This window comes from Salvelinus alpinus, chromosome 5 (genome assembly GCF_045679555.1).
Source record: "Salvelinus alpinus chromosome 5, SLU_Salpinus.1, whole genome shotgun sequence".
Taxonomy (NCBI): domain Eukaryota; kingdom Metazoa; phylum Chordata; class Actinopteri; order Salmoniformes; family Salmonidae; genus Salvelinus; species Salvelinus alpinus.
Genome location: NC_092090.1, coordinates 34,908,529 through 34,920,603, shown reverse-complemented (window position 1 = coordinate 34,920,603; position 12,075 = coordinate 34,908,529). Strand labels below are relative to the sequence as shown.

Below are 12,075 nucleotides of genomic sequence, written 5' to 3'. Positions count from 1 at the left end.
CCTGTAGAATGCAGTCTGTCAACTCAACAGAATCGATTGCTCAATTCTATTTGCGTGGGGCTAGGAGACTATTTGGGTGGGTGTATGAGGACGTTACTGGAGTTCAGTTTACAAATTCAAGCGAAATTCCTTGTTGACAGTGAATCAATGATTCGTCCAGATGTATGAAAGCAGCTGAATATACCTGGCAGACTTGGTGTAGTCTGTTGTATAATGTAAAGTGGCACACCATGTGAGTGTTAGAACTGAGGGGAAAAGTACAGTATCTGGGGTTTCAAAGGCAAGACCACTTCAATTCACGCGAAGCAAGATTTCCTCACCATGGACAGAGGTATACTGTTGCACCATTCAGTCATCGACGTCTTGTGCTGACGAGGTAACTTTTTACGTGCATTGTACAATATACTATTGTTCTTCATGTCACAATGGACAGAAGAAGAGCCAGGAAAAAGGTTAAACAGCAGCGTTACGATAAAACACTTACAACGCACCAATGTGTTTTACAGTGCGTGCAAGGTATTCAAGCAAAATTACAGGAAAAATATGATGGGGTAGTTCCAAGTGAGGTCATCGACTGAGTCTGAAAGACGCTCTCAACTGCACTCACACTAAAGCACACACAAAGCCCAGGCCAGGCACCCCCACCCTCAAACCCCTCTTGACAAGCAACCTTCACACACCTCATATCGGAGGCTAGACTTCCATTAACCTGCAATCCCATTTTCATTTATTACTTCGGATGCAGCTTCAAACCATCAATCCACTTCCATTAAGAGTAGGAATCCTGCCTATTGCCACGGTCTCTCCTAAGGTATGTCAAAAATAATAATGGCTTGCTGCTGCAATCAATTCAGTGGGCTGTGTTAACATGTTACATCTGTGCTTATCGAGCTGATAAAACAGATGTGTGCTGTTATGTTATTGTCATGCCAGTGTGGCTGTATAGATAAAGCATTATTTACAATTATTTGAACACTATTATTGTAATTCCACCCCCAAAATCCAGACAAAACAAAAACCAGAAACATGAACATCAGGACATAGGCACAGTACTATAAACATTGGCAAGACAGACCAACAAAGATGATAAAGATCCCATTTAGTAGAGAGGCTACTCTTTCGGAGACGTGTAAGCATATTAGAAGGGTACAATCTTTCATCATATTAGGTCAAAAGCACCCAGCTTGCACATTTCCTAGATGTCAGTGCGATATACCTAAACACCCCAGTAGGCAGGCTGATGTTCAAACTGTCAGTGTAATCACATATCATCAGTTGAGGTAGGAGATTCACATGTTTATTGAGTCAGGAACAAAGCTGCTTTGCCTTGTCATTAGCAGCTGATGTGACAGAAAGTCGGTGATAAACAGGGCTCTGGCGATTGATCAAAGGAGAGATTGATACCTAGAGCAAGAGAGTCAGTGCAATGTCAACGGATGTGTTGCCAGAGTAGGCTTCTACAATTTGGCCAGTAGATGGCGCAATATGTTTCACTATTAGGCTTACTGCCTTTACGTTTATGCTTCTGTCTGTATGTTTCTGTTCATGGATAAATCAGGAAACGTACATATAACCAAATAAAAAGTACAAATATGTTTTTAAACTGGAACTGTTTATTGCTTCAAAACCCTACATCTGTGGGGAATATCCCCAGTAATTCACAGGTTATAGACGTGTAACTCATACACCAACTCATTTTATATATGGGGTGTATCAGTTAGGAGGCCTCTTTATAACACCCTAGCTTGAGTCATAATGTTCTGAGCTACATGATTTTGCCCAATATCCATCTTATCAACGTGACCTAATATTCTGATTTGCACTTTGAAAATTGCTTTAACTGAGTCAAGCTATTTTGTTTTATCACACTGAACATCATTTCATGAAGTACTCCACCACTTTAGACTTCATTGGGTGTTAATGAATTTAATCAAACTCACTGAACTTGTTATACATTTACAGATTTTTTTCATGACACTTTACATTTCAACAACAGGGTGATATAACATGGATAGGAGTCAAATGATATCTGACATATCTCTGTATTATGTGGGTTATTACTCCACCCGGGTAATGTTTGTACTTTCAGTCTAGTTTTAGAGGGACATCTTTGTATCTCTGCTTCAACTACATGAAGGAAGTCAACTCTTCATTGTACCATTGTGTCATGTTAGGACCAGGTAGTAGAAACAGAAAGAGACACTGAGACTTGTATTGCTGTAGGCCACATGGCGTTGGTTGATGTTCTATGACCCTTATTTCTATGTATGACCACCATACTTCTTGGGGATGTTCAGGTATGGGGTGTGTCTGAGCTGGGCTGCTGGATGGGGACTATTGAATGCTGAAATAGAGGCTGCAGGAAGAGACCCAGGGTTCCAGTCACACACACTATTATAAAGATCCACAGGAACATACGGTCAACCACCATTGCCACATACTTCCAGTCCTCAATCACCTGGGAACACACAGAGAACAAGGTATGGTCACATACTTCCAGTCCTCGATCACCTGGGAACACACAGAGAACAAGGTATGGTCACATTACTGTCATGCACCTGTGACATGCAGAAATTGGGTATGGCGTACAATATGTGATTGAGTAAAAAATTATGCAAATGTAATATAAGATGAAGAAACAAAGCGAAAGCACCAGTGTAAATATGACTGAGCCAGACCTTGTAAAAGCTATTGACCCTTTCACCCCTCTCCTCTGCTGTTCTTAGCAGTTTTTGAAAGTGGACATTTTTCAAGCCTGGTTACCTCACTTTTACATTGACTTGTTTAAGAAAACAATCTATTACAACAGTCTGGGTCATTTTACTGGATTTTATTCTCAACTACCTCACATCCTAGTATTCTTCATTCCTGGTCTTTGAGGACCACAGCGTGTGCAGGCTTTTGTCCTAGCCCAGCACTTACACAACTGGTCCAGCTGATCACGGTCATGATCATTAGTGGAGCCAGGTGTTAAAGTACTAAGCTGTACACACTACGTCTCTGCAGGACCAAGGATAAAAAAACACTGCTTTGAGTCCTAACTCCAGCTCATTTCACAACACTAACCCCATTGACACGGTCATGGTTCACTTACATTCTGGCTATCATCGTCCCCCATCATGTGATCAGCCACGAAGCGGACCCCGTCCACTGCCTCCTGTACATCTCCCCCCCAGTCTGGGCTGCCTCTCTGGCGGAGGTCCTGGGAGGAGGAGAAGCTGTTGGGCAGGAACTCGGTGGAGCGGGCCTCCCCCTTCCTGAAGGTGTGGGTGTACCCCAGCGGAGCTGTGACTTTGTTGTAAAAATGTCCCGGGGAGGCGAAGGCCGAGGCAGAGGAGAGGAAGGCAGAAGAGGAAGACATGGCGGCAGCGGTGGCTGTTTTGGACGTGGTGGTGGCAGGGTAGCCCAGGTCCGCCAGGATGGACCTGCGAGCTCGGAGTTGTCTCTGCTGGCGTAGCCGCTGGCGGGCAGAGTTATTCTGCGGGCGTCTCATGAAGAGCAGATGGGGCAGCTTGTTGAGGAACACTACCTTGACCCAGGGGGGCATGGTGTGTGTGCTGGGGGAGCGGTGGTGTACGTTGAGCACACACACACTGGTAATGATGGAGAAGGTCACCAGCACCATGGTGAACATTAGGTACTTCCCGATCAGAGGCACGTCCAGCGAGGTGGGAGGGACGATCTTGGAGATCAGGAGGAGGAACACAGTGAGGGCCAGGAGGACTGAGATACACAGAGTCATCTTCTCCCCACAGTCAGACGGCAGGTAGAAGACCAGGATGGCCAGAGAGGTGATGAGCACACAGGGGATGATTAGGTTGATGGTGTAGAACAGCGGCTTCCTCTTGATGATGAAGTCATAGGTGAGGTCCACGTAGGTAGGATCCAGAGGGTTAACCGTCCGCCTGCCCGGCAGGGCCAAGATGTCCCATTCCCCACTGGGAGTGAAGTCGTCCATGCTGGCCACCCCTGTCTTCAGGACCAAATCGAGCTCGGTGTGGTCGTAGGTCCATGACCGGAACTTGAGCGTGCAGTTCTGCTGGTCAAAGGGGAAGTGCTTGACCTCGATCTTGCAGGCACTCTTATAGATGGCCGGAGGGAGCCAGACGATGCTGCCATTGAACTGGACAATGGCATTGGTGAAGACTGTTACCTCATAGGTTCCATCCGCACTATGGAGAGAGTGATGAGGGAGGTAGGGGGAGAGGACTCTATTACAGAAACGTATTATGTCTTTATGAGAAAATGTATTACAATCACAAGTTAGATTTTCATGATCCGTAAATTACATGAGAAAAAGTGTTCATCATTTGGAAAATATATCTGGACAATGAATACTTACTTGTTATAGAGCACAATATCAGGTAGCCAGATGTGTCTGGAAGGAATACGAAGCTTGTCAATGCCATCATATTGAGAAGGGTCCCATGATAGCCTGTAGTCATCCCAGTGCTGGAGAGACAGGGGGTTATATACACTGCTCAAAAAAATAAAAGGAACACTAAAATAACACATCCTAGATCTGAATAAATGAAATATTCTTACTAAATACTTTTTTCTTTACATAGTTGAATGTGCTGACAACAAAATCACACAAAAATTATCAATGGAAATCAAATGTATCAACCCATGGAGATCTGGATTTGGAGTCACACTCAAAATTAAAGTGGAAAACCACACTACAGGCTGATCCAACTTTGATGTAATGTCCTTAAAACAAGTCAAAATGAGGCTCAGTAGTGTGTGTGGCCTCCACGTGCCTGTATGACCTCCCGACAACGCCTGGGCATGCTCCTGATGAGGTGGCGGATGGTCTCCTGAGGCATCTCCTCCCAGACCTGGACTAAAGCATCCACCAACTCCTGGACAGTCTGTGGTGCAACGTGGTGTTGGTGGATGGAGCGAGACATGTCCCAGATGTGCTCAATTGGATTCAGGTCTGGGGAACGGGCGGGCCAGTCCATAGCATCAATGCCTTCCTCTTGCAGGAACTGCTGACACACTCCAGCCACATGAGGTCTAGCATTGTCTTGCATTAGGAGGAACCCAGGGCCAACCGCACCAGCATATGGTCTCACAAGGGGTCTGAGGATCTCATCTCGGTACCTAATGGCAGTCAGGCTACCTCTGGCGAGCACATGGAGGGCTGTGCGGCCCCCCAAAGAAATGCCACCCCACACCATGACTGACCCACCACCAAACCGGTCATGCTGGAGGATGTTGCAGGCAGCAGAACGTTCTCCACGGCGTCTCCAGACTCTGTCACGTCTGTCACGTGCTCAGTGTGAACCTGCTTTCATCTGTGAAGAGCACAGGGCGCCAGTGGCGAATTTGCCAATCTTGGTGTTCTCTGGCAAATGCCAAATGTCCTGCACGGTGTTGGGCTGTAAAAACCCCCACCTGTGGACGTCGGGCCCTCATACCTCCCTCATGGAGTCTGTTTCTGACCGTTTGAGCAGACACATGCACATTTGTGGCCTGCTGGAGGTCATTTTGCAGGGCTCTGGCAGTGCTCCTCCTGCTCAAAGGCGGAGGTAGCTGTCCTGCTGCTGGGTTGTTGCCCTCCTACGGCCTCCTCCACGTCTCCTGATGTACTGGCCTGTCTCCTGGTAGCGCCTCCATGCTCTGGACACTACGCTGACAGACACAGCAAACCTTCTTGCCACAGCTCGCATTGATGTGCCATCCTGGATGAGCTGCACTACCTGAGCCACTTGTGTGGGTTGTAGACGCCGTCTCATGCTACCACTAGAGTGAAAGCACCGCCAGCATTCAAAAGTGACCAAAACATCAGCCAGGAAGCATAGGAACTGAGAAGTGGTCTGTGGTCACCACCTGCAGAACCACTCCTTTATTGGCGGTGTCTTGCTAATTGCCTATAATTTCCACCTGTTGTCTATTCCATTTGCACAACAGCATGTGAAATGTATTGTCAATCAGTGTTGCTTCCTAAGTGGACAGTTTGATTTCACAGAAGTGTGATTGACTTGGAGTTACATTGTGTTGTTTAAGTGTTCCCTTTATTTTTTTGAGCAGTGTATTTTACATTGTAGTCATTTAGCACACACTCTTATCCAGAGCGACTTAGATAAGCAATTAGTGTTAAGTGCCTTGCTCAAGGGTACATAGAGACATGTTTCACCTAGTCGGCTCAGGGATTCGAACCAGAGACCTTTCAGTTACTGGCACAGCGCTCTTAACTGATAGGCTACCCTCACTGTTCTGACTGTTACACTCAGTCACATAAGGACTCTCTGCCAACACCAGATCATTCCCAATTACACAATTAATTATCATTGAAATGAAAAGTGGTGAAGGGTGTGGGCACAATTATCATTCTGTTCTGTTCCGGATTGTCTGAGTCAGAGGCATAGTTCTGCTTCAATTCAGGTTCAATGAGAAGGACACTGGAGCTGGAGACGGACGAGGGGACAGACTGAGTAATGAATGATTAATAGGATAGGACCATAATCTTCACACTTACCTGTGTGAGCCAAACATTGGTGGTCATAATCTGCTCTCTCTCATTCTGGAAATTAAAAAGGCGGTGGAGTGTTAGCTTCATTTAAAAACAGACTATTTACTATACGATACACAAAGCATGTTTAATGACAAAACACACATACAGATTCCAGCACACATTCATCTAGTGCACATGCTTGATTTAGAAGAGAGTAAAAGTGAGAGATGTGTTTTCACACTGAATAAATTCCCTGCACATGGGGTCAATTGTTAAGATAAATGACACCCTCGCCTGGGAGACATCTGCCATCTGAGCGCTGTTGGACCTGTTGATAAATCCACAGAGCGCTTGCATCAACTCTGAACAGCAAGTAAAACGAACACCCCTACAAAGGAGTGGGCAGCAGAGTGGGCAAACCTCCAATGCACGCAGCAGCACAATGCTTTAAAACAAATATGTCACACTTCTCATACCATTACACTTTACAGGACATTCACATTTCAATTACCAAAGAGGAGGACAATAAGAGGCCATAAACAGAGAATGTATGTGTCCTGATGATATTCTCTGGGCCATGCCAGGGCAGGGAGGAAGGGAGGACCCTGTAAATCAGTGTGGGACTCCAACGTCCTCTCCTGAGGCAGATTTACAGCTCTTTCTTAGGCAATGAGCTGAAGTTTCAATCTGGACATGACAGAGACGTAGAGCCCTGCCAGATCCATCCTATACCCATGCTGTCATTACAGCCAGGTCCTTTCAGTAGAATGTGTGTAAGTAATTAACATGGTTGCCACTGACTCCTCTGAGCTCTGCTCTCCCTTTCTGTTTTCTCATCTCTGGTCTCTCCTCTCCCTCTGTGGTCTCCCTCATCTGCCCCATCTCTCCTCTCCGTCTCAGGGCCTCTAACTGGCTCTATGGAATGGCTATCATGAGACTGACCACACTGATGAGTTGGGCCAGGGACACCTGTAGTTTGACAGTGACCCGCTCTGTCCTGTTCACAGCTGGGCGGATCAGCTTGTTGTAGCGATCGTTTCTAAGCAGCCAGTTCATCAGACGCTCCTCTGAGTCCGCACAACTGCCACCTGTGGAAAGAGTCAACAGTGATTTGGAGATAATTGCGGAAAATAGTCAGAGTTGGTACCTTTATTGCAATTGTGTTATGACAATGAAAAAACTAGATTACTGTGTGATTAAAAAAAGACCCACTGGCTGAATCTGTTGTGTTTAGTCACTAGTTTTATAGCTGGACTGTCACGCCTGTCTTTTTATGTTGTTTAATGGAGTATGTTATATAGCTCTGTATGGACTGGATGAAAACTGTGTTGCTGACTTCAGTCTTTCAGTCTTTCAGCTCCCCAACCCAGGACAAAGAGGAGCAGAGCAAAACACCTACTGTGACACTTCCTGGTTTTTATACCCTTGCACTTGGAAGTGTTAAATACAGGGAGGCGTTGATGATAAAAAACGCTCTCTCTTCCCCCACCAGCCCTCCTCTATAGTGAGTAATGCTCTGTCATACAGTAGCAGAGGGTAGCTGAGTAGAACAGTCAGGAGAAATTGTTTTGGAGAAGAATGCTTAGTCAAATGGTACATGCCCTGGAGTAATCTACAATAGCTGCTAAGACTGTTGCACTGAAAAATATTAATTTGAAGATTCATGGTTTGATATTTGGTATTTTATTAGGATCCCCATTAGCTGTTGCGATAGCAGAAGCTACTCTTCCTGGGGTCCACACAAAACATGAAACATGAAATAATACTGAACATTAATAGACAAGAACAGTTCAAGGACAGATATACATACATTTAAAATGTTAAGTAGCCTACATTTCAGTACATACACACAATATCTAGATCAAATAGGGGAGAGGCGTTGTTTTTTTAAAACCAGGTTTGCTGTTTACTTGAGCAATCTTGGATGGAAGGGAGTTCCATGCAATCATGGCTCTTTATAATACTGTACATTTTCTTACATTTGTTCTGGATTTGGGGACTGTGAAAAGACCCCTGGTGGCATGTCTGGTGGGGTAAGTGTGTGTGTGTCCGTGCTATGTGTAAATTGACTATGCAAACAATTTGGAATTTTCAACACATTGTTTCTTACAAAAACAAGAAGTGATGCAGTCAGACGCTCCTCTAATTGTAGCCAAGGGAGACTGGCATGCATAGTATAGATTCACATTTACAGATTATGGTAGGTAAAAATAAGATACATGTTTTGACTATAGATCTCTTCCCCATAGTTTATTATCAGACAGGCCCATGTGCCAGTTTGCCAGGCAATTACCACAAATCATAATTATTGAGGTATAGTTTCATGTAGAGTTGAGAGTTCAGGAGTGTCCAACAGACAATAGACTGGTGCATGTTTTCATGGCTCCCCTATCATCAGTCACTTGGCTGGACTCCCATCAAACACAATGGGTCCTCTACAAGACAGATGGCATGTTGTCAAAGCCCTGGGAGGCTGCTGTCAAACATCCACACTCTTTACCCAGAGGTGAAGGGCACTGGCCAGTGGGAGAGCAGGCAACTCAAACTACTAATCACTACCTGCTGAGAAGGGCTATTACAGTGTGTGTGTGTGTGTGTGTGTGTGTGTGTGTGTGTGTGTATCAACTGGGTCTTGAAAGGGGAGACAGCCTATAGGGAGGAGGTAAGAGACCTGGCGGAGTGGTGCCAGGACAACAACCTCTCCCCCAATGTGAGCATTGGGGGAGAGGTTATTTTTATTTATTTTTATAATTATTTTTATTCAAATCAAATCACATTTTATTTGTCACATGCGCCCAATACAATACTTACAAGTAATTAACCAACAATGCAGTTTTAAGACAAATACCTAAAGAAAAATAAGAAATAAAAGTAACAAATAATTAAAGAGCAGCAGTAAAATAACAATAGCGAGGCTATATACAGGGGGTACCGGTACAGAGTACATGTGCGGGGGCACCAGTTAGTTGAGATAATTGAGGTAATATATACATGTAAGTAGAGTTATTAAAGTGACTTATGCATAGATAATAACAGAGAGTATCAGCAGTATAAAAGAGGGGGGGGGGGGGGGGGGGAATGCAAATAGTATAGCAGGGCAGAAATTTGACAAACTGACTTGTTGGAAAGGTGGCATCCTATGATGCCATGTTGAAAGTCACTGAGACCTTCAGTAAGGCCATTCTACTACCAATGTTTGTCTATGGAGATGCAAATAGTCTGGGTAGTCAATTGATGAGATGTTCAGTAGTCCTATGGCTTGGGTGGTAGAAGCTGTTTATAAGCCTCATGGACCTAGACTTGGCACTCCAGTACCACTGCAGAGAGAACAGTATGACTAGGGTGGCTGGAGTCTTTGACAATTTTTATTTTATTTTACCATTATTTTACCAGTTAAGTTCAGACCCTTTAATCAGTACTTTGTTGAAGCACCTTTGGCAGGGATTACAGCATCAAGTCTTCTTGGGTATGACGCTACAAGCTTGGCACACCTGTATTTGGGGAGGTTCTCCAAATTTTCTCTACAGATCCTGTCAAGCTTTGTCAGGTTGGATGGGGATTGCTGCACAGCTATTTTCAGGTCTCTCCAAAGATGTTCGATCAGGTTCAAGTCCGGGCTCTGGCTGGGCCACTCAAGGACATTCAGAGACTTGTCCAGGCCTCCGACCTCACTAATACTGAATGGAAGCATGTCCCCGCAGCAATGTTCCAACATCTAGTGGAAAGCCTTCCCAGAAGAGGGGGGCTGTTATAGCAGCAAAGGGGGACCAACTCCATATTAATGGCCATGATTTTGGAATGAGATGTTTGAGATGAGATGTTATGAGAAAAAAAAAATATATTTGTTAGGTGTGGTATGGTTACATAAGACAGAAGGCTATTTAAGGCAAAAAATTAAAGGTGGGTGGGCATATAATGCGAACATCTAGCAACCCAAAGGTTGAATTTTCAGTCTCATCACGAACAACTAGCTAATTATCCATTTTTCCACTACTAACTACTTTTTAGCTACTTTGCAACTACTTAGCATATTAGCTAACCCTTCCCTTAACCCTTTTAGCTAACCCTTTAACCTAACTCCTAACCTTAACCCTACCCCTAGCGTAGCTAATGTTAGCCAGCTAGCTAGCATTAGTGTTAGCTACGTTGCCACAACAAATTGGAATTCGTAACATATCATACCTTTTGAAGATTCGTAACACTTTGTACATTTGCAAAATCGTATCATATTGTAGGTTTTGCATATTGGTAATATATCATACACATTGTAATTCATAACATATCATTTGAAATGGATGATGGATATCCATAAATTAATACATGCCATACCAAACGTAACATATCATACTAAATGGAGTGTGCCGGATTAAAGTAAATAATAAGAAATGCTCTTAGGCCAGGTTGGCTGATTAGCCTGTGAATGTTCTTCACTGCTTGTCCTATGTGCGACCTAATAAGGGGTAATACAAATATTGTTTTATTCTCTTGACAGTATTGTATCTAATTTATTTAAGACATATGATTGTTGAAATTAAGGCATCAATACATGTTGAACTATGTTCCTCTTTGATAATAAAATATACACCTTTATGCACTCATGGAAATTTGGCATTAAATTAAATAATTTCTTACATGCACTGTAGGTGAATTACAAAAGTGAACCTCCTTTCTGAAGATGCACAGTTATAACAACGACAAGAACAACAACCCATTGTAGAGAGATTTTTCAACTGAACTGACAATGCAATCGAAATTCACATACATGAAATACTTACGTTTTAACAAAGTGAAAAGGAAAGCGAGGAGAGTGAGAGTCCGTGTCATTTTGACAGTGCCACGATATCCATCCGTGTCCTCATTCAGGAAGCCTAATACGAATAGGATCTAACGTGCTTACCGAGCATTCCCAACTCCTAAAAAGCTCCATACACGCGCGCCTGTCCGGCTCTACAAATAACGACACCCGCATTAGTTATAACAAATGTTTACTTAAAACGGCGTGTCTGTACCAGGTCGAGATTTGCAGCAGCGTTGGGATAGAAACGAGACCCTTTCCCCAACATACACCGTTCCACCTTCCTTACTCGTTGCGCATCGCTCTCACACACAACACGATCTCCTGAGCGCAAATCTTGGATCGACTAATTGCTATTTTCCATTCTTCCTTCAATGTTGATACTTAACCATGTGATCTGTTATAGGCAAATTTCTTTGATACTACTTAGGCTATAGACAATAACATTTATGACAATACAAATGTTTTGTTTTCTTCATGTATTAATCCACAACAAAATCTATCAATCAAATGTATTTATAAAGCCCTTCTTACATCAGCAGATGTCACAAAGTGCTGTACAGAAATCCAGCCTAAAACCCCAAACAGCAAGCAATGCAGGTGTAGAAGCACGGTGGCTAGGAAAAGCTCCCTAGAAAGGCAGGAACCTAGGAAGAAACCTAGAGAGGAACCAGGTTATGAGGGGAGGCCAGGCCTCTATCAAATCTATATTCATATGACCATATGTGACCATAGTGCCATGGGTTGAATCTAGACCACTATACTGTATGTATGCTAGTTTAAAAAATATATATATATTATTTTCCCAATATCAAACCTG

The 12,075-nt window shown here is 43.8% G+C and overlaps 1 protein-coding gene across 2 annotated transcripts; it reads right to left on the bottom strand.

The window, feature by feature from the left end:
* Window positions 1-1,647: 1,647 nt before the first annotated feature.
* On the bottom strand, window positions 1,648-11,820 carry LOC139575987 (neuronal acetylcholine receptor subunit beta-4-like). 2 transcript variants are annotated; one of them, XM_071401533.1, is made up of 6 exons: window positions 11,236-11,820; window positions 7,403-7,548; window positions 6,485-6,529; window positions 4,343-4,452; window positions 3,095-4,172; window positions 1,648-2,458 (listed from the first exon to the last, which is right to left on the bottom strand). In XM_071401533.1, the coding sequence occupies exons 1-6, from the start codon at window positions 11,282-11,284 to the stop codon at window positions 2,294-2,296; spliced, it is 1,593 nt and encodes a 530-aa protein (XP_071257634.1). In that variant the 5' UTR covers window positions 11,285-11,820; the 3' UTR covers window positions 1,648-2,293. The 2 variants fall into 2 exon arrangements, with proteins under 2 accessions (XP_071257634.1, XP_071257635.1); XM_071401534.1 differs by having other exon boundaries at window positions 2,355-2,511.
* Between the last annotated feature and the right edge of the window lie 255 nt (window positions 11,821-12,075).

Excerpts from the sequence above, each read along its gene's own strand:
- LOC139575987 (XM_071401533.1), bottom strand. The coding sequence starts at position 11,284 with ATGACACGGACTCTCACTCTCCTCGCTTTCCTTTTCACTTTGTTAAAA. Across the intron at positions 6,530-7,402 it reads TGGCCCAACTCATCAGTGTG|AATGAGAGAGAGCAGATTAT; the intron begins GTCAGTCTCATG and ends TTTAATTTCCAG. Across the intron at positions 4,173-4,342 it reads GATATTGTGCTCTATAACAA|TGCGGATGGAACCTATGAGG; the intron begins GTAAGTATTCAT and ends CTCTCTCCATAG.